General features: G+C 39.9%; 1 protein-coding gene across 4 annotated transcripts in view; it reads left to right on the forward strand.

Moving 5' to 3' along the window:
* Positions 1–22,169, forward strand: part of CLUAP1 (clusterin associated protein 1) — a 71,497-nt gene that overhangs the window by 15,630 nt on the left and 33,698 nt on the right. For all 4 annotated transcript variants that reach the window (XM_080383561.1, XM_080383564.1, XM_080383563.1 and 1 more), the window contains exons 6-8: positions 9,747–9,830; positions 11,882–12,015; positions 13,163–13,304. In XM_080383561.1, the coding sequence (XP_080239687.1) occupies positions 9,747–9,830; positions 11,882–12,015; positions 13,163–13,304 (360 nt within the window). The remainder of the gene's footprint in view (positions 1–9,746; positions 9,831–11,881; positions 12,016–13,162; positions 13,305–22,169) is intronic.

Consider the following 22,169-nt stretch of genomic DNA (forward strand, 5'->3'; position numbering starts at 1 on the left):
AAGATGTCAGGAAAGTCAGTGGTCCGCTATACCCTATAGCAGCTGGCGATCAGTCATTCATGGGGAAAATGGCAAGATAAATCTTTGGGGGGAGGGTGGGGTGATGAGGTAATCCAAATAATTCTTTAGCACAAAATAAAGCAGTAATGACAGTCAAGTCCAGTTGTGATAGTTGAGAAAGGATGCTCCAGAGTTCTCATACATCGACCATCCGAAATCCAAAAGGAAAAATCCACGGCTATTTATAACACCTCAGCAAAGCTGACTGGCTCTGAGTGCCTGCCACTTTGCATCTGCCAGAGGTCCTGTGGACACATTAGCAGGAGCCTGTCAAGAAGCTGCCTTGCTTAGCCTTGCCAAATTATTAGACACAGTAAGATAATGAAGCAAAAAATTCAAGAATAAAACTTCCTCTGTGTTGGTGGCAGGCATAAAGATTTCTGACCTTCTGAAAAGGTTGTTTTCATTTTCTTTACTTCTTAGTAAGCTCTAAGCCACGTAAAACTGAAGAAAGATGAAAATAACCTTTTTTTAAATGTCCTTAGCTTGTGCTGAAGATGAGCAACACAGTGGGTCTGTTTTCTAATGCTCCTCTTGGCGCTTACTCCATCTGACCTTGAACAAACTGTTTATTCGCCATGTATCCTCTTGTGTAAATAATTTCTGTAATTTTGTAGATTAAAGCTTTTAACAGCCATATAAAGTGTTCCCAATCTATGGAGAATGAATTTCTAAGTACAGGGTATTGCTGTGAGTGTTATTGTTATGTATGCGCATAGTATAAGCTTGTTCCAAAATTGATGGAAGTCATTAAGAATCTCTTCATTGACGTCAGTTTGTGAAACACTTCTCTTAGGAGTGCCAAAGGCATTTAGATCCAGCTGTGGAACTGAGACACTATTAGTTACAACAAAAAGAGTTGCCACTAAGGACATTTAACTTGGATCTCTTTATTGGCAGCTTTTTGATTAAAGAACCCTTCCTCCTTGCCTCCCCCGGCTCACGGTGGTGTGGCTTGCCACCTACTCTTTCTGTAGAGAGGCAGATCTGATTTGAGTGACAGCTGCATTGTTCAGTACTCTTTGAAAGTTAACTACAAAAAATATTTTATTTGTAGTGTTGGAAACATTTTCTATCTGCCAAATGTTAGTTCTGGGTGTGAGATACTGCCTGGGGGAGGCTGATAAACTAATTTCTCTCATTTCCTGTGCTTTGGTTACACAGTTGCCACTTACAATTTCTAGTGGAAATAAGTAACTTGAAATTGCCAGAACTCTGGAGAATTACCTAGTTTGCTTCAATTTTTTTTTTTAACTGACCTGCTTCTAACCAAAACCTAACCTATCAGGTTTAAGGAAAAGCGTTTATTGCAAAGTGGGAAGCCAAAATTAATCCTTGCATCTGTAAGATATAGTTGGATCAATACAGTCCTGTGTGTTAGATTGCTTCAATCATAACTGTGGTTGTGTGCTGCGTGGATATAGTATTTGTGGGTGTGTTTTATGTAAGAAATGATTTTGTAATGAACTTCCTGGGAGTATTTGGCTTGAAGGCATAGCATCAGCTATAAATTGATGGCACGTTTCTCCTTGCAGTTTGTGGACCAGTTATGTCAGTGCATTGATAATTTTGTCAGCTCGTTGGAAGATCTGAATTCTTGTAGCGCAGTTCTAGACTATTTTGAAAAACCATTCTAGTTTGGCAGCGAAGAAAATCGCATTTGAACCATCTTTTGTATGTCACAGCATTTGTCAAAACCTGTGACTGCACCAAGTTCCGCTTAACTGGGCAGAATCAGAAACGCTGTCTTCTGAATATCTGGTGAGGTTTTGCTTGTTCATTATTCCCAACCTTCCTTCGTGAGACACAGAATACACCCATGTCAAAGTTTTAATTACATAAGAGGAAAATGGGCTTAAACATAAGGACAACGATTGTAGCTGTTTTTAACTATTTAAAATGCCTTTGTTCCTGCCCAAAGAGAGCCCCCCGGTACTTCTGTTGCTAGAATACAACAGCCACTCCACTTACTGCTGGTTAAGCTTTGCTGAGAATGGAAACCCGAGTTGTATGGCAATGTTTACTGAAGTCAAAGGCTCGATGTAGTTTAAACTTTTAATTCACTTCTTTGGGTAGGTGGTATTGCTGCATACACAATGCCTGCTCCTACCTTTGCCGCAACTTTGCATGACATCTTCATGTATCTTTGAGGTCTGAAAGGTGCTGCTGGAAGACGTACTCCTTTTTGTTGCTTTTTTTCCCTAAGAAAATCATAACCCTTCCTGAAGTTTTCTTATATGTTATCTATAAGGAAAGGGCATTCAATTGCTAATTTTGTTACAGAAGAATGCAGATAAAAAGGAGAAACTGAAAAGATTTTTGCCCGACTGGGTGTCTTGCCTTTTTGATGACCCTGGTCTTTTTCCCTTTAAAAAAGAAATCCACCTGTCAGTGCTATCCAAGGACATTTCTATTTGTTTATATTAGGAAATTCACTCACAAACCTAGCTTTTGCTCTGCTGGAGGAGCTATGTTCCTTGTGATCTTGCCAGACTCTTGCCAGAGACATCACAAGCTACCTCCTGATTAAAGATCCATTAAGTGACACCCTGTAGTCCTGTGGACTAATCCAAGCTTTACCAATGCAGCGTGTCATGAAACCTTACATAAAGTAAATTAGAGGTGAAGTTTTTAAGGATGTAGGGAGATGTAGTGTTAAAGATTTAGTAAGGATGTAGTAAGCACTGCTGGGGTTTGTGAGCTGAGGGTAATTCGGTGGAATCAGCTCTTAAACCAGAAGACAGGTGGACCTGGAGGGGTGTGTGGGGAGGGAACAGAGCAGCCTAACTTTGTGCCTGTCAGAAAGGTTTAAAGTTCCATTTTTCTTGCCTCAGCAGTCTGTATGCCAACATTTGTAAGGGGTTTCTTCTGTCACAAAGCATATGTTCCGATTACTTCTTATTTGGCTAGGCAGGCCTTCTGATTCTTTTTGGTCTGGAGAAAAATTGTGCTTTCCAGTTAGTTCTTCATCTCAGCTCTTCTAAGATCTCAGAATGGTATGCTTTTTGTGCATTGGGATAGCCAGGGGGGGTCGGATACTGTTTGATTGAGGGCTCTGCATTGCTGAGTTGAGAAATGTCTCTGTGGATTCCCTTTGTGGACTGCTGAGACAAGCATACAAGAAAACAGCATAGCCTGGAAGCAGCAAAATTCTCAATTATCTTGACCTTTAATCTCTTGAGGAGGAAGATAGGCTGTTAGGAAGTATAAGATTACTTCAGAAGGTCTGGATTATTTTTAATGTCCCCCCTGTACCTTCCTGTTCATGTATAATGGTCCCTAATGATCCATTCCCTATATTGGCCAAATGTGATCACAGTGTGTGTTAGTAAATTCCCTGAATAATAAACTTTTCAAAAGGAAAGCTTGATTGCTTGCATAGACAGCAGTAGTTGCAAAACCCTTATTTGCAGGGAGTAGGGGATGTAATGCTTTCCGGACTAAGACTGAAGGCAACAATAGCAGTGAGGGGGTAACTTGCATGTATCAGGCTTACACACTTCTGAGAAATGAGGAAGGATTTAACCTGTGGTCAAAAAAGGTTTGGTGCAAGACCAATGTGTTAGAAAAAAAGCTTTCTTTTCTGTCCTTATCACAAATATATATATATATATATATATGATAAAAAAAGATGTTTAGAAACCTCTGCTAGACCTTGAGCACATCAGCATATATGTATATTATGCCACATTTATTGTGACTGACTTGTGCACTGGTCATGCTTAATTACTTGCCTTGGGTCCTTACTGCAGTTCAGAGGATGTGTGCATCAATTTATCCATACACCAAGTATGCAGGAAGGTGTTTTATCAGTTTTTGATGTGTAGTGATGGAAAACCATTACCAGTTGAAAATGCTTCGCTGGGCATATTTGCAGGATGGTTTTTGTAATAGTGGATCTTCATTGTCAACCGAGTATAAAGCTCCTGGGGGGAAATTCTCAGTGAGGGCAGTGGTGGGGCACATCTGCAGAGATAGTAGTAGCATCCTTCTGCCCCTGCTTTTTATGGCTAGTAAGTGCATTTGGCTTTCTGCGTGGTGACATTACTGAGCAGCATGGGAGTGTGTGAATTTAGGATGGCTTCAGTGTTCCATATTAATACTGCAGCACCCAGGGAGACGGGAGTATCAACAGAGTTGTAATGGAGTTCCAGATGAGATATAAGGAAGAAATTTTTTGTGATGAGGGTGACGAAACACTGGCACAGGCTGCCCAGGGAGGTGGTAGATGCCCCATCACTGGAAACATTCTGGGTCAGGCTGGACAGGGCTCTGAGGAACCTGATCTAGTTGAAGATGTCCTTGCTCATGGCTGGGAGGTTGGACTAGATGGCCTTTAGAGGTCCCTTCCGGCTCAACTCATTCTGTGGTTTTCTGTGAAGCTGAATGGATTACCTGTTGCACATTAACATGTTTTGTCAACAAGACAATGCAAAGTAGCAAGTGCACTCAAAATTTGCACCTTCATTCACTGTGCAGGAACCTCCACATATAGACAAGTGCTGGCATTGCTGCTGCTACCTTGACAGTCAGCTGACTTTTAGAGAAGCTCTTCAGGTTTCAGTAGAAGGCCAAATGGCAGTACAGCTATTTCCCATTCTAGATCTGACTTTTGAGCTAAATGAGCCAAGCTGCGACCGAGTCCATGAAGGTGCTTCTAGATTTCAGAATGGACTCACCATGTTATCTTTCATATCAGGATTCTGAATCAGACTGTAACACCTTGCACATGATGGAAGGGTGCAATGTACTTACAAAGTGCTGTTCGCTGTCACCAGTTTCTGCTAAGGTCAGAAGATCCTAGGAGCTCTATCTTGACCCTCTGCCAGTACTTGGTCTGTGGAGCCCATATAACACTTGACAACATACCAGTTCCCTCTGTAGTGTTTACTGCTAATTCCTGATGCTTTTGGAGAGTTTTGTCTTAGCTTCTCAACAATTTTAATTGTTAGTATAGAATATTTCTTGTCTTATATTTGACATGCAAGTGGGCTGAAATCAAACTTTCAGGAGCTTTTGTCCCTGTTTTTGGTTTGGGTTTTTTTGTCATTGGTGGTAAGTTGCCTCTTTTTTTTTCTATTATTCAGGAAGATGGCAGACCCATACTGTGCTTTTTAAATCTGCAATACAGGCGCAATATAGGCGTCTAGTCTCACCTCAGATGTCTGAGGGTGTCCAAGACATTTGAAGAGAGATGGCAAATATAATACGGACTTAGGGTCTACCTGGAAGATGACAGTAGACACATCTGTTCAGGCAGCGGAGTCATTTGCATGTTACCATGTATTTCAGAGATTTGTGTACATACCCTAAAAGGTACTATACTTTCAATGAAAGATAGGTATTCCCTAATGATCCTGGAAGGGCAGAGAGATCCACTTGTTTCCACATCCAGAAAACTTAAGGCTGCAGAGCTTTGTGGAACAGGTCTTTAGTGACAGGAAAGGCAAATCCTGTGCTGCTTTTCTGCATTTTATATTTCCAACACCGTTTTTATATTTATCTAGATGTTTGACAGTGAAGCTGTAAGAAAGTTTCATAAAGTTACTACCTCTGTATTTGTATCCTACAGGATGCTTTTTTGCTGAGCGAGGTAACTCTTGGTTAGATGAACCAGTTGCTTTGTTATCTTTCGGCAGAAAGAAGCTGTAGTGTGACACTAACCTGAGCGTTGAGAGTGATGGTAACTCACAGTCCTGTGTCAGGCTGACTTCTCCACCAAAAGCTGGTTGCTGCAGCAGACAGCCAGAACTGCAGCTCAGTACCTTTTCCAGAAGGCTGGCTGCTGATCTGAGTCCTGTGGACAGAACTGCTCTGAAGATCTGCAGTGGCCTTCTCCCTCGCTGGTGTTTGACCCAGGGGACCGTTGCTCAGTGAGGATGCGGATTTGAGACAAGTAAATTCTTTAGGCAGATGGAGTTTTGAAGGCTTTAAGATCAGTGTTATTTCCTGAAATGACTGCAGTATAGTTTTGCTCTAAGGAAATTTATCTTCACCTTTTATGCCAAAATGTGCAACTTGGGCAAAGCTGGCTTCAGTACTAACTTTCCATTGTCCTGTGGGGAATGTCTTGTCAGGCTGTGCTCTGTTCTGCTTGATTGGGCAGTCAGCTAGCCTGTGATTAGAAATATTTCTTACTTTAATGAAATTCTCATTTCCAAAGAAAATGAAGTTTTCAAGTGTAAACCACCCAACTAATTTATTAGTACTTCCAATTGGCTTTAGCCAAATTGAGATTCAAAACTTGAAGAATTAAAGTCTCAGTCCTTCCATGCAGCACCAAATATGAGTCAAACCAGGATAAATAATGCCAGCAAATGGTGTCTCTTGTGTGTCTTTGTGTGTTTTCTTTAATAATTGTCAGATTTAGTTCATCAGAAATAATTTTACACTTGGCTTCCCTGATTTTTAATTAGTATTTATTATGTAAAACTATAGCCAGGGAGCTCTTGGACACTTTGAACAGGAAGCACTTGTAAATGGTAAACAATCAGCTTGTTCATGAATACCTCTATGTTTTTGGGTATGTTTGTTTTCTCAAGTTGTAATTACCAGGCATAGCCCTAAATTGTTCTGCTTCTCACTTCCTCTTGCCTTGATAATTTTTTCTATATTTTTAATCTCTCCTGAGAACTCTATTTTTAATGGTTAATTTAAAGGAAATCTCTTGAGTATTAGAATGTGTATTCTGATTAGTACACCTAATTGCAAAGAGTACATTACTTTAAAAGAAAATGAATGAGGCCATGTTTTTCAGCTCAGTTCTGTTTGCACACTTTTTGAGTACAAGGAATTGTGAGTATAGCCAGTGGAAATGTAATATCTGGTATGTGGAGAAATTTAGAAAATTGATTTTGCTTTCAAGTATACAGCCTATTTGTAGCCACAGATTGAGGCACAAACAGATGAGCCTTTGTGTAAAGCCAGGCTTTAAAAATCTCAGTTGTCATGTTACTGCATATTTTATATTCGGTAAGAAATACCAGTAAGGGTGAGTTGGGCTGGAAGGAAAATGTGCTGTACTTGCTTATGCAGGGAGTCAGAGATAGTCAAAGTGGTTGTGTTAAATTAATTTCTTTAATTTTCTAATGGCTTAAAAACCTTTAAATTTACCAACTTTGGTATTTTAAAGTAGATGCTTTTCCTAACGTCTCTGTAATCTTTGTGGGGTGTTTATTTTTATCCCAGCATATTAATGTGAGCTGCCTGCCTTTTCATCCTCTTCTGTATGGCCAGTTGCAGGGTCCTTCCTGAAAAGAGATATTAAAAATAAAAGTTTTCTCTTTGGAAGTTTTCATAGGATAACAAGAAATGGCCCAGTGATGGGTACCCAGGGAAGCTGTTACAAACATCCATTAAAAAATTTGTGTACAGCTCTCGATAGTCTCAAAATATATTTATTTTTCCATTGTATTTCCATTATATATTACTGTTTTTTCCATTATGTTTACTATATTTTTTCACTTAAATTTACAACTCTAAAGTGTCAAAATTAGGTTAATGGCACTGTTTGTAATGGTGAAGTGAAAAATGTATGTACAAATGCAGGGTCTTAGAGGGGAGAGCCATGTATGTACAGAAGCTATAATGGTCCACTTGGATCATCCTGCCCATCTGTTGGGGTGGGAGGAGTTTAATTGCCCTGACCTTCTTCTTTTCCAGTTTAACCCTGATTCCACAGTCTGAAAATACAAGTTTCTGTCTTTACACTACTCTTCATTGGCCTGACAAATTCTTCTAAGCAGGTGTTAATGTAGGACTGAACCTTGTAGAAAATTATGTGGATTCTTGCATGAAGACTGTGTTTTGTACATGAAAATTCCATGGGTAGTAGAGGGAAGGTGAAGAAGAAAAGACATTAAACTTGTGTCAGTTTTTCCAACTTAAAAGGGTAGATCCTCAGCCGTGTATCTAAACCCCATTAGTTACCCTGACCTGGTACACACTGCAGTGACTTGTGCGTGTTCTGTGGGTGTTTTACTTGACTACTGAAAGGAAATTGGTAAGGGAGTTGTTTATAATTAAAAACTAAGGTCCTTGCTATTTCTTTTATCTCTTTAGAAAGTGGGAAGGAAAATAACTTCCTCCGCCCTGCTGAATGATCAACTTTTTTTTTTTTTTTTAAATATGTTAGTTCTGTAGCAGAGATGTTTCTGTCAGAAGAACTGAGTACAGTTGGCAGGGCAGTGTCTTCACCAGGCTGATCCTAGCTGCCCTTTCAGTTCAAGCAAAGTCCTCACAAATAAATAGGCATTTTGGTGAGCTGGTTAAATGCATGATGTTCTCAGAATTGCTACTGAGCTACATTATTCTTGTTTGGTCTTCTTCCAGGAGTGTCTACCTGTACAGTTATTCAGGAATATGTATTGTGCAGACCCTTTGTACCTTATTTTCACTGAAATTAACTTTCTGTTGCTTGGAGCTTGTATTTCGGTGTGGACAGGGAGTGTTCACAAGCACTTTAGGCAGTGTAAGCTGTCACTGCCACCAACAGATGTAACTCCTGTCACTCTCCCCAACATAATATTTCTTCTATTTCTTTTCTTGTGCCAGGAAAAAAAGCCTTCTTGCAGCATGTGGCAGGCTTATTCAGAGGACTGATCCAGTGGAGGAATAAGCTCAGCACAAAAATCGTTTTTTGGCAGGATGAGCTCCCTGGCTGGGTTCACCATGCAACTCCCTGAACTTCATTTGGTAGGGAGGGAGCTAGGCTGCCTGTGCTGGTACTTACTTAGGCAATCTGGAGTGTCTGGCATGGTAGCTTAACAAAGTGATTGTATCTGCTTCCAGAATTCATCTTGTAGTAGGCTGGGTACAGCTTGTTGCAATGTGTTTAAAGCATTTTTAGATTCTTAGTCAGATGTTCTCTAGAGAGATGCTATTTCCGTCTTTATCCACCTGTTACCAAATGGTTTGCCAACATAAGATGATTTTAAGGACATTTAGCTGCAAAAAACTCCCTCCTCTCCTCCCAGTAGCAAACAAGTAATGCAGTGTTTTCATTTAATGACCAGGTCAGTGTTGTAAGACATCATACAGACAGGTGCACACTAAATACCGATAAGCCCATCCCCAAAACTGCTAAGAGTGGAAGAGGTTTTTTCATCCTTTGGGATATAAAAAAGGATCACTTGGGTTTGTTTTTCTGAACCACTTATTTATCAAAATCAGAGAAGTCCATACATCTGCATCATCTGATTTTCATATGGGTTTAGGAGGCACTTGCTGCCTGTTGCAGCTGCCTGGCAGAGTTAGATGGGTTCATAGTGCTTGTTACTCCATAATTTTTGTGACACCATGCTCATCTACCTACACTATTGTTTTCACGGGTCGTGGTGTAAAGGTGATGAAATCTTCTGTGCTATGTTGCATACCTTGCTCAACATGTAATAACCAGTGCAGTTTCCAAAGATCTGCATTCAAGAATACTTGCAGTTCAGACAATAGCACTTACCTTGTTTTGAAAAGATGCCTTAATTCCTCAGTGTTAATCTTTAGCCTCACTTAACTGACTTTTTCATCATCTCCTGTTCTTTAAATCATCTGAGCCTCGGTGAATAAATACTAAATCCTATTCCATTAATTATGCAGATGATCATGTCATTATTGCTTGACCACCCTCAGTTCTGCATATATCAGTTCCTTTGTATAGTGTTTAAATGTACTGGTATATTTTTATTTCATAGGAAGCAAGAACAGAATCTATTGCCAGACCTTTGGAGATAAATGAGGCTGAAAAGATGATGAAAATTGCCATTGACTGTGTTCTGGTAAGCAAAATGGTATTTATTATATCATTCCTCTCCTGCAAGAATAACATAGCTCTTTTATCAGCAGGCTAGAGTTAAGAGTGCCAAAGCACCCATCACCTTCAGCTGGTGGACCACTGCTGCACGTGGTTAGTTAATGGCTAATGTTGAACTTTAATGGCTAATGCAGACGTTGGTCTTTAGGTAACATCAAATGTTGAGCAGAAGTTCATCCAGGCAGAGGTCAGGCTGTGATGACTCCTTGTGTCATGGTAATGAATACGGTCACTGATGATCCTTATGGTTTATTTGGGAAATCTGCTGTGTTCAAAGTGAACAAGCATTTTAATTGAAACTGCTGGTTTTCCTGTCAGAGTGAATAAGGTGTTGGCACATTGATGATGGTGAGCTGGCAGTCAGAAATCACAGCCTGCAGCAGAAAGGGTAAACTGTGCTAGCAGCAGCACAGAGGAGAACATATTAAGACCACTCTGCTGTCATTGTTGCACTGTGTAACTGCATTGGTTCAGTGTGCAGAAACATTCCTCCAGTAGGTGCATCAAAGAACTGCACTTGGCCTCTCTCTTGGGAGAAAACGCATTTTAGTGATATTCCCTGCCTTTGTTAGGAGCTCAGTGGTAACCCCAGAAGCTCTACAGGAGGGATAAAAATTGCCTAAAGCAGCACAGAAATCTCCATCCCATCTACATTGTCTAAGCCACGTAAACTTTGCAGTCAAGGCTGCAAGGGGTGTACTTGGTAACTCGGGATGTGCTGGTACCTCTGGAGTTGTGAAGTTGGGCTTGGGAAGCAGGATAGCTGGGCTGCCCAGGGAGTGAGAAGAGCTGGTTCTGTGCTAATTGGTGCCATGCCAGTGCATCGTTGTTAGTCTGGTTTTGGCAGACCTTTTGTCTGTCCCAGTCTCCACAACACTGTCCTTGCTCCAGTGCTTGGGTTCCTGTATTTCTGAAGCATTTGCTGCACTCACAGCCACTGTGCAAGTATGGTGGTTAATTAAATCCTAGTGATTACTGTAAGTTATTTAAATGCAGACTGTATCCAGTCCAATTGTATAATTACAAGGAGTGGAGTTCCAGGTTTAAACAGCCAATGCATAATCAATAAATACTCCAAGCGATCTTTCCTTATGTTTCTGCTCTACTCACAGTCTATATGAATTCTAAATGTGGTTAATATGCATTGTTATTCTGTACAGTAGAGCTAATAAACTAACAGCAGCATAGTAGAGCAATTGGCTTCTTGGGAAACAGCAGTAATGCACCTCAGCTGGTTTAGTTCTGGACCAGTTAATGAAATGACCTATTATAGCTGAACAGCACCTGACAGTTACTGCTGGAATTTCAGCAAATGTGAAGCCCTCTCTCACTCAAAAGGCACTCACAGTTCCCTGAGCATGAGCACACTGAATGTACTCAGCTCATTTTAATAAACTGGAATATTCGCACTTTTCCCTTCTGGTTCCTGTGGCACATATTCTAATGTTCAGGATGCTTCCCAGATTTTGAAAAGATGCATAAAGCAAGACTTAGAAAAGGATGAAGATATTTGGATAGAGTAAGTTCTTTATAAAACAGACCATTATCTTAAAGAGGAAAAAAGAAAAAGATGGAAACTACAATTCCCTAAAATAGTACCAAAAATAATTGCATTTCTCATCTGAGTTTATCCAGATACTTACATGTCAGGACATGTCCTTATGTATCCTATTAGATATTTTGGGGGACGCTTCTTCCTATCTTTTACTGCTTTTTTCCAGTGGGAAGGAAAAATAATGTTAATGCTCAGGGTGAGCTGTGGGGTTTTCTTCTTTCTTCTTTAAGAACGTCTGGAAAAAAATCAGGTATTTTAAATTTGTAAATACCCAGTTAGTTCACTATCCTCACCACAAAGAACTTTTTAATTTTCATTGCCTAGCCATTTTACGTTTTAGCTCATGGTTGTAATGTTGTTTGATAACGTGAGATGCGAGATTATATGGAACAATGTTCAGCATCTGAAAGATAATTCTAATTATTTCAATGCAAGCCATGGTTCCCATCCTTCTCCTTTAGGAACAAGTCCAGAAGACTAAAGACATGTTGAGTAATGTGGCTTTGGATGAAGCCAATTTGGAAGCCAAGATTGAAAAAAGAAAATTGGAACTGGAAAGAAGCCAGAAAAGGCTACAGACTCTACAAAGTGTTCGGTAAAGATTATGAACTGATTATCTACTGCATAAATGAGTGTTAGCATAAATGGTGGAACTGTGCATTGTTAATGCTTAGAGCAGCGAGGAGGGAGCCTGTAATGAGGCTGAGATGATGGCCTGTGGAAAAGAGAGATTCTTTTCTCTGGAAATACCCAGTCTGGATTGTGACTGTTGATTTTTCACGTATTATAAATCAGAATTTCAGACTGTTAAAAATGGCCAGAATATTATTTGTTGGAGTTGCTTAATTCCTGCTTGAGCTGTACAAAATGGTCAGGTAGTATGTCTTTTCCTTTGTCATTAAACATAGATTGTGTCAGGTAGTTCTCCTGAAAGCAGCAACTGGTACAAACATTCCCTCGGATCCCAGAGGCTTCTAGCGTTCTTAGCCACCAACAGAAAAAGTTCATTATGCATCTTTTTTTAGGATCAGTTCCTCTAGGCAGTGATACAGCCCGCTGTAAAATCAAGATCTTCAGGTTCACAGTTTGGGTTGATTTCTTGCCCTTAATTAAACTTCAGGTTTATACAATCTACAAGATCATGCTCTATTTTTGACCTAATATGGGGGAAAAGAAAAAAAAAAAAGGAAATAATTCAAAAAATGAGTCGTGGAAGGGATGACATTGATTCATATATGCATTTTGATCAGTAACACTTTGGAGGAAGTGCACTGGGTAGGCGTGAATCATTGACAGCAGCAGTGTTCTTTGGGGTGCAACGGTTAGCTCTGTTGTATCGGGACATCGGCCCTTACTGGTGTCTAGTCTCAGCAGTTTTGTAGCAAATAAGTCTCCAGCCATGCTACAAGCTAGGTTTTTTAACTCATGGAACAGCAGGATAATTAAGTTAGATTTGCTTCTAAAGGGACCAAAATGTTGCCTTTCTGCCTGTTTGAAAGGAAACGGTAGTGGGTACACAATAACCTTTCCTTTGTTATATGTAATTTTTGCAGGATGGTTTAATGAGTTTTTGTGTCTTATGCTTTTAGTCTCTGAAGTAGTGTGGAACCTTAAAACAAAAGGTCCTTTTAGATTGGTTTAGTAGATGTGAAAAGGAAGCTGCAAAACCAAAAATGCTTCTTTCAGAATTCTGCATATACAGGTCAATATTTTCCTGATTAGTTTGTGCTTGTTCTCTCCAGTCCTGCTTTTATGGATGAGTATGAGAAGATTGAGGAGCAACTGCAGAAACAATACAGTAGTTACCTAGAAAAATTCCGTAATCTGACCTACATGGAGCAGCTCCTGGATGATCATCGACGGACAGAGCAAGAGATGTTTGAGGTAAGACAGCTTAGAAATGCTCAGCAAGACTGTATATCTTGTAGTTCTCGGCCTTACAACAGAAAATGTTTTAATAGCTTTTTGCCAAAGCATCACATTACACATTGTAGAGTCAGCTCTGAGTGACAGGCAGTCTACTGACAATTCAGTAAGTGTGACTGCTCTTGGACGAGCATAAAACAGCTTTATTTTTTGAGTTAGTGAAGTTAAACCAGTGTAGCGATGCCACTTTCCAGTCTCTGACTCCCCCGACTCATTTTCCGTTGATGTTTTTTTGTTCATGAAGAATACTTTCAACATTTCTAATCTTCCTTATTGTTATCATCTGCCAACAACTGTGTAAGGGTGCCTCAGCACAAGGCTCTTCAATTTCCTCGTAGTAGTCCTCTTCAATGAAAACAGCAAAGAGTATCAGTGGAAAGGTCTGATATACTGGAATCCTCTCTCACATAGACTTCAGCTTTGTTTGATGTAAATTCTTATTTCTGTTGACTTGCTGAATTGTATCGGCTCAGTGTAGTTCTGTATTTTGTATCCTGCTGGATAATCTGCATCTCTATCTTGTCTTGCTCCATGCTTTTCTTTTTTGTGTTTATTGGACTACAGCGCTTTCAGCCAACCTCTCATTCAGCTTCCTGTAGCTTCATGTTTTACCTGTTTGGCTTTTCGTCCTTCTCACAGTCATTACCCAGTGTATCTTCTGTTCTTCACTGAAAACATGTTTCAGTGAATGATCTCCCCTTGGACCTTAATACTGGTGGGTGTGCTATACCTTCAGTTAACCAATGCTTCCTCTTTCTGGATTGTCCTATCTTTCATATGCAGATCATGTTTTATTTTGTCAACACAACTTACTCTTGTTCCTGGCAGAAATGTGGGAGAGCTGTGCATGATGTTCCTTCTGTCTAGCTATGACTGCCTGTTTTGCTTTTGCCGTGTCTCTATGACTACTGATGTGAAAAAAAAGTCATTTGACCCCAAGTTTTTCAGTCTTCTCCTTTAAAGTACTCATACCTGTGTTTAGTTATAGTAAAATTTTGTGACCTGTGCTTCAGCTGCAAATAAGGCTCAGTAACTTTATAGTCCCCCTTCTCCTATTAGCTGTCTCTCTTGCATCTGTGAGATATCTTCTTGGAAAGCCTTGTTGTTCTAGAGAAGAATCCTTTCATGATTGCCCACACTCTGTCCCTGCATGTCTAAGCCACGCAGTACAATGTACAGGTGCCTTCGTAACCAGGCTTCAGGCTGGTTCTGCAGTCTGGAGAAAATATGGTAATTTCCGTCACCTTTTGGATGTAGGAAAAGACATGCTGTGTTCTTTTGAGAAGCCTCAAATATTTTGTTGCATTATTTGCTTGAGGGATAAAATAACCTGTCTTTTAAAAAGATAACATGGGATTTTGACAACTTGTTAATCATTGTGAACCAATTTCCCATTAACCTTCCTTTTTATAAGCACTGTCTTTCTGGACGTTATTCCATGTATTTCTAATCTGTAGCCAGCTTGGTATTTTCATGTGTCTTGTTTTATAATGTTCTAGTTCTTCCCCACATCTCTGGCCAAAAAAAAATTAAAATGTCCTCAATTAAATCATAATCTTGAAATGAAGCCTACAATCTGATTTTTTTCCCTTCTGTTGAAATGCCATAGAGACTTAATACCAAAAGTAGAAATGTTTTGAACAGAGCTACCTGAAACTGTTTATAAATTCATGCACGGAAGTTAGTAATGAGTTGGTGTACAGCTCGTTCAGGGGATTTTTGTTAAAAGATAATAAGACAAAGAAAAAACCTGTCCAATTCAGGGCTGTGGCTGTGCTTAGAATGTGGAGAACACTTTTTATTTTCCTTTGTCTCCTTCTTTATCTGAGACACCTGGAAATCTACCCATATGGTTTGGCTTTTCATTTACTAGGATAATCACGTAACAGTGCTTCAGCATTGTACAGAATTAAAGAGTATTAAAGCTTATGACAAAAAGATGTGTTTTTTCTCTGCACCCTTCTGTCACTTGTTGTATGCAGTCTGTATTAGCAGGCATCAGAACTGGCAACATTTTTAAGTTGCACCTTATGCTAAAAGCAAATTGTCATCAGGTCGTCTGCATTTGCAATGCGTTCTTGCCATGTCTGGTGGTCTGTGCTTCAGTGTCTCTTAACTATGGCCTCAAGTGATCCAGTTACTTGCTGAATCCTGTTTCTGTTAAATACTTCGTGTTAGCTTAAACCAGCATGAAGCTTACCTGTCAAGTCTGGTTCTATAACTTGAGCTTAACCTTGAAAGTACCCCGAGATCATTTCATTTCACTTCCTATATATTAGTCTGTTAATCTTTTCACTGAAGAGTGTTAGGGAAGACCAAAACTTAAAAGGGGGTGGTGGGGGGTGGGGGGTGGTACGGAAATACATTTTACAGTTGCTGTTCAGAACTGGAGAGAGGAGCATGGGGACCAAGAACAAAAAATTTAAGTATCTAAAAATACTTCAAATATTTAAAGGTTGAGATTAACCATCTCTTTGTGGGCAGCAATACAGTGGCTCAAGTAGCTGTGACTGCTTTGTTGTAGAAGCTGTTGCTTTGGTAGCAGAAGAGGCTTCGTGTGTATGTGTCTCTTAAGCCAGATTTTCAGGAGTGATGGAGTCCAAAATATTATTTGAAGTAATTATGAGATGTCAGTGCTCAAAATAAGGCTCCAGGACTTGGTAAGTGAAAGAAGATGAATGTGGGTCCCAACTGAGCCAAGAGACTTGCCTTGGCGCAAGTCCTATTTCCAAACCAGTGAGGCAATTATTTTATTTTCTATTTTTAAAAGATGGCACACTGTTTAATCCATTTCAGATTAGTCTCTTGCCAACCTGGAACACCAGAGTGTTTCTTGCACTTCTGTCAGTCTTGATCTGCTTTTCAGGTGATACTTCATCGACTTTGGCTACTTGTTGGTGAAGCAAAACCGTGGGTCGTTTATTACAAGCTTGGAAAAAAAAAAAAAAAAAAGCAGTCTGCTCCAAAATGATGCTGCATGTTGTCCTAAAGTTTATCATCTTGTGTCTTTTTCAAAATCAACCGTGGAAAAAGTAACAAGGGTAATTACATTTAATCCATTTTAATACATACTCTCTCCAAAACACACTCACGCCAAAAAACACTGAAAATGATGTTGATTTTTTCCAGCCTTGATTTGTTTTTTGTTCCACCAAACAAATCTTAATTATCTTCTGTAGTAGAAGTGAGAGTCAATTCTTTTATCATTGGTGTGTACTTTGTTAAGTAGCTTGTCAGAGAAAAGCAACAGGAATGTAATTAGATTAACCCAGTCCTCCGTGTGCTGTTCAGTACTGAGGACTGATTTCCAGACCCCTTTTCTTGACTAGGTGCATGTTTTTAGGAGGAATTTTTGTTCTGATTGAGAGAATGTTGCTGAATAACAAGACTAATCTCTAGTGCAGTTAGACTTAGAGCTGTTTCGGTACCCTGCTGACGTTGCACAGCTAATGACCTGGACCAGAGTGCGTTTCCTAATTAGAAAAGTGATTTAAAGATTGTACCCAAGCACACGGTTTTAATTAAGTAACATTGAGCAGCTGAAGCACTCCAGCCTCTCCAGACTGCAGTGCTGGTGGTTTGTGTGGATTTTTTTGGTTTGTTCTTTCATGTGGTAGGTGCACAGGGCGCTCCTCTCCATGCAACTGTAGCTCCTGTTGTTTTGAGCTTGCCTGTTCCCTTTTCCTCTCTGTGTCCGTAATAATATGGAGCAGTGGTTGGTGAGCAATTGGCAGGAGTCTCCTGCCAGGTGCTGGGCTGAGAAATCTCTCTCTCTCTGTTAAAACAAACTTAAAGGCTTGGTTTTGAGTCTGAACTGAATGAATTGCAAGAACTAAACAGTTAATTGATGATGAAATTACCACCTGCAAAGCACCTGCCTGTTTGATGTGGGAGCCCTTTGAAATGTATGAAAAATACGAAATCATTTTTCTGTTATCAACTCTCATTTGTGGAGATGTCAGAAGTCCTCACATGACTCCTCCTTTGAGTGAGTTTCTCACACTTACTGACAAACTGTCATGCGCTACTTATTATCGGATCTGAGGAATTTAAACAAGGGCCTTTTGTCTTTGCAGTTTCCTTAGCCTTTTCTCATTTTCAGCCACTTCGTTTATTCTGTTTCTGTTCTCTTGTGCTGCTCGTGGACTTAATCCATCTTCTTGCATTTCTGTGCAGAAGCAGGGATTTATGTGCCATGTCTCCTCAAAGATTTGTCCTCATTTCTCTACTTTGTAAAATATTCAGGCTTCATTAATTTTTATCCTGTTTTTAAGATGGAATTGTTTCTCATGTTTAGACATGAAAGCTATTAGAACTTTGGATGCCCTAAAAATCAGTTTTAGGGTTTTTCAGATTTGGGGGTTGAAATTTTCTATAGTCTATACATGAATGCCTCTCTTAAAGGACAACACAGGCTAATGCGGTTCAAAAAGGTGGTTTTGAAACTGGCTTGTGTAATGCCAGAGTAACTTGGCAATATCCTTTAGCATTTGCCTTTTCTCTAGACACAATATGCTTATTCTTTGTTGTGCTTCTCAGAGGACATCTCTGAAGTACTTTCTTTTTTCAGCTACTTTCACCTAAGGTATTTTAAGACTGTTTTGTGCTAGTGCTGTGAAATCTCAACTAGGGAATACCATGGAGTGGTGGGCACATGGAAGAGGTTGTTCTAAGCCACGCAGTCATTATCTTTGGTTTGGGATTGCTTAAACTGTTTTTCTTTTCATTATTATGATATTATCTATCAGTACGCTATCAGTAGCCAGTCCATCATGATTAAGCAAAGAAAAGCCACATAAACAGACTGTAACATAAACATAATTGTGACTTTCCCTTTGCGACCCACTCTGCCCCAATAAAATCCCTTCTTCATTAAACTTATATGGGTTTTTTATCAGAGCTGCATACCTGAAGCAGACGCTTTATTCTGAATATGCATATAATAGGGATATCTGACTTCTGCTGCACTGTGAGATACTCCTTGGTTCTGCTGCTTTTCATGTCTTTTTGCATTGAGCTGTCCCACGTGAAATATTAAATCTAAACATTCCCATTGCAATGTCTTCTTGCTGAAATAGCCAGACAGAAGGTTAATATGAGAAGCCATTGGTTACAGTCTTTAATTTTCTAGCTAATGTGCATTTGAATTATGACTGGTAACATTTTTATAGGTACCAGGAGAGCACTCCTGGTCCAGTGTTGCTGAATTATGTTGAATATCAGATGTAAAAGTAAGCACAGGCATCTTAATTGTTGATTGCTTCTATTTTGCCATTTAGTCAGGTGTACAAGTATGGCATTATTGGTGCACTGAGACACACAAATCCCATAATGGAAAAATGTGGGGAAAGAATAGAGGAGGAGGAAGAGAATGCACAGGGAGACAGTAGGGGCAACGAAGCACAGGAGAAAAGAACAGAGGAAATTGGTGGCCTGAGAAATGATGGTCACACAAAGGAGAAGATGGAGATAGAGAACATGTAGGAGGGCATGTGAAAAGCATGGTAGAAAAGATGGAAGGGTTGCTATGTGCATTCATTCTACTGAAGCAAAAATCTGCAATCCCCTGCCAATACCACAGTGACTAGATCTAGACTCTCAAAGGTACCTCTAAATGCCCTTAAGTACTTGGGTGCTTTATTATATATACTCCCTAAGCTCCTGGTGCTTTATTGATACAGTCTCCTGTTAAAAGCTATAGGAAAACTTTCTGGGAAATGAAAACAATTGAGATCAGCTGAATTGATCTCAATCAGATCAACCAACTCAGTGCTTGAATATCCACTCAGGATCATCAAGATTATCCAGACAGCTGATGTGCCAGGTGGGTGAACAAACTTGTCCTAGGATCCCAAATTTGGGGTCATTTGACTCACAGCTTCAAGTTCTTAATGTCTGACAGACTCTAGAACTTATTTTTTCACAGACCTAGAGATCAAACAAGAAATTATTAAAACTCTAATCATCACTTGTAGGCTTTTCTGAGCAATGAAAACATTCATATCCTGCCTTCAGCAGCCCATGAACTCCTTAGCAGAAGAGGTGAAGAGGTTCCTTGTGCATCAGGGCTCTGTGCTATGCCTGGGTATGAACCCCCTACATAGGCTACTCAGTATGGTTCATTCTTGCTGCTATTGTAAAACTGTGCTAATTCTGTTGTATATTAAATGCTCTGCAGTTGGGGAAAGAACTCGGGGAGAGTATCTACTCAGTTTTGCAGTGTACGAAGTCAGGGTGAGTTTGTCATGCCAGCAGTTGCTTCTGTGAAGTATGAGATGTAATGACTCTCATCAGTGGTGTAGCTTGGAAACCCATAAATGCTTTTCACAAATAGAAATCAGACAGTCTGATCTCTAATACTTTCAGATCTTAGGTTGCCTGACTGAATTTCTTCTGCAGCAATTCTACTCCAGAAGAAACACTACGTAAAAACAATCTTTATTTACCGCATTTTGAATGTACTCCCTTTTAGGTTTTAAGCATTCGCTTTATCCAGTTGTATTTGGTAAGAAGATAGAGTAAGTGGATTGTTCATCTTACAGTCTTTCTGCCTTCCCTGTCAGCCTGCATTACGCTTTTGAATATTCCCAACTACTTTAGATGTGTGAATTATGTAACAGAAATCTAGCTTGACATTCACTCAAAATAGGAAACAGTCAGATCACTTGAAGCAACTCTGATCAAGCAGATCAATTTTTTCTCCCCCATGGATCAACACATAAAAGTCATTATAAGAAACCTTTTAATAGGTGATTAGAAACCAAGGACTTAATCAAAAGAAAAAGTTAAAATAACTCTTATTTTGGGGCTGATGTTTTGCAAGTGGTTTGCACCAAATGACCTAAGTAGGTAATGTTAAAATGACGTGTATGAAATTTAGGAGGTTTATGCTCTGCTACTGGTACTTAGCTGCAGAGAAAAGTAGCTATGAGACTAGCATTTTGATTTGCACAGCCGTGCATAATCTCATAATGTGCAAAACAGTAAGGTTTGAGGTTTTAAATGTTTAAAAAGTAAAATAATTTTGGGGTTTCTGGCTGCTTAGAAACAATGTCTAGTTCAGTGCTGTGAAAAATAAAATTAAATACTATGCACATATGAACAGTAGACCTCTTGGACAGGTGTCCTGGCAGAACCCTTGGCTAACACCCACCTATAGCCCATGGGCTGCAGTGCGAGTTACTGCACCTTGCACGGTCATTGCCTTCTCCTCTGAGAGCTCCAGAATACTGTCGGGATTCTTTGAAGATGATTCTGATATTGAGATAACCAGTGGGCCAAATTGTGAGCCATACCATTTCAGAAGCATTGCAGCAGGGTCAAATCAGGACTAAGGAAAGGTAAGAAATCCTAGGGCAAGCAGTATACCTTTCTGCCTGGGAACTGAGAGTCACATTTGTTTTGCTAGAAATCCATTTACATTCTCATTTGGGCTTACCTTGAGCTCGATGTAGTTCTGAAATCAACGGAAATCTCCATTTTAGGCCACTACATTCTGAGACTCTCCTTTTTAAAAATTTGTTGACTTGGAGGGCTATATGCCTGCCTCCTACTCAAGCTTTGTTGCATCTTTGAGAGGACTGAAGACAAACCTGACCTGGTCAGAGCCTGGCCTGTTAAGCAGGGTCTAACTCATTTTGGCAGTGCTGCATTCACCTCAAATACCTGCTGGTGGCCATCTTTTAACAAGAAACAAGGGCTTCATATATAGCATCCTGCAGCTCAGTTCCTGCTCGGCCACAAAGATTTTTAAACCAACAGCTCCTGGTTTTTGATCTGTAGAGTAGGCTGGAATGAAGCTATCCTGTATCCTACTACTTGAGCTGAGTGGTTAGAAGAATCACAGAATGGTCGAGGTTGGAAGAGACCTCTGGGAATCATCTAGTCCAACCGCCTGCTGAAGCAGGGTCTCCTAGAGCCGGTTGCACAGAATCACATCCAGGCAGGTTTTGAATGTCTCCAGAGAAGGAGACTGCACAGCCTCTCTGGGCACCCTATTCCAGGACTCTGTCACCTTCACAGTAAAGAGTTTTTTCTTCATATTCAGATGGAATTTCCTGTGTTGCAGTTCGGATTTCTTGCAGAAGAACACAGAGTTATTTAAACTAGACAGAAGGATGTGTCAGGTGAAACCTGATGCTGGTTGTGCAGAGGTTTTGTGTTAAAGAATCATAGCCTGATGCATGTGAACAGTCCTAGAAACAGTGCTTGCTATCCCCTTTCAAAAGAGAGATTTGTCTGCACCATTACTTTATCTTTACTTTCTTCTACTCTAACCCACCACAATGAGGTATTTAAAAATAGTTTTATCCTAGTCTTTTAAGCTAGTAGCTAGAGCACTGTCCTGGTGAGCAGGAACTAGGAGTACAAGTGTTTTCAAGCCAGAGAAATCATAAAAACCAGGTCTCCAATTCCTGTGCTAGGGCTCTAACAAAAGACTGTTAGGAAGGGGCTTGCTGGTGCTGCCTCTTGATTTGGGATTTGACTGGTGGGAAATAAGAAATAAAGTGAAGTGTGTGTCAGCCCCCTGTTGAAGAGATTCTTTGGTATAAGAAACATGGGCTGTATTGGAGGTAATTGATCTCAAGATGGAAGGCAACAGATTCCATTATCAATTCCTGGAACCATGAAATTCACCAAGAAAACTACTCTTTAATAAATTCTCTCCTTGAAAAGAGCCAATAATCCCGACAAGGGTTTGTGCTATCAGTGACACAGGGAGAGGATAATTCTGATATTAGATTCTAGCAGTGATGTGGCAGTGACTGCTTTATGGTGGTGAACAAGACACAGCTGTGACTACTAACTTCCAATCAATATTAA

Source organism: Falco punctatus, assembly GCF_963210335.1.
Source record: "Falco punctatus genome assembly, chromosome: 4".
NCBI classification, from domain to species: domain Eukaryota; kingdom Metazoa; phylum Chordata; class Aves; order Falconiformes; family Falconidae; genus Falco; species Falco punctatus.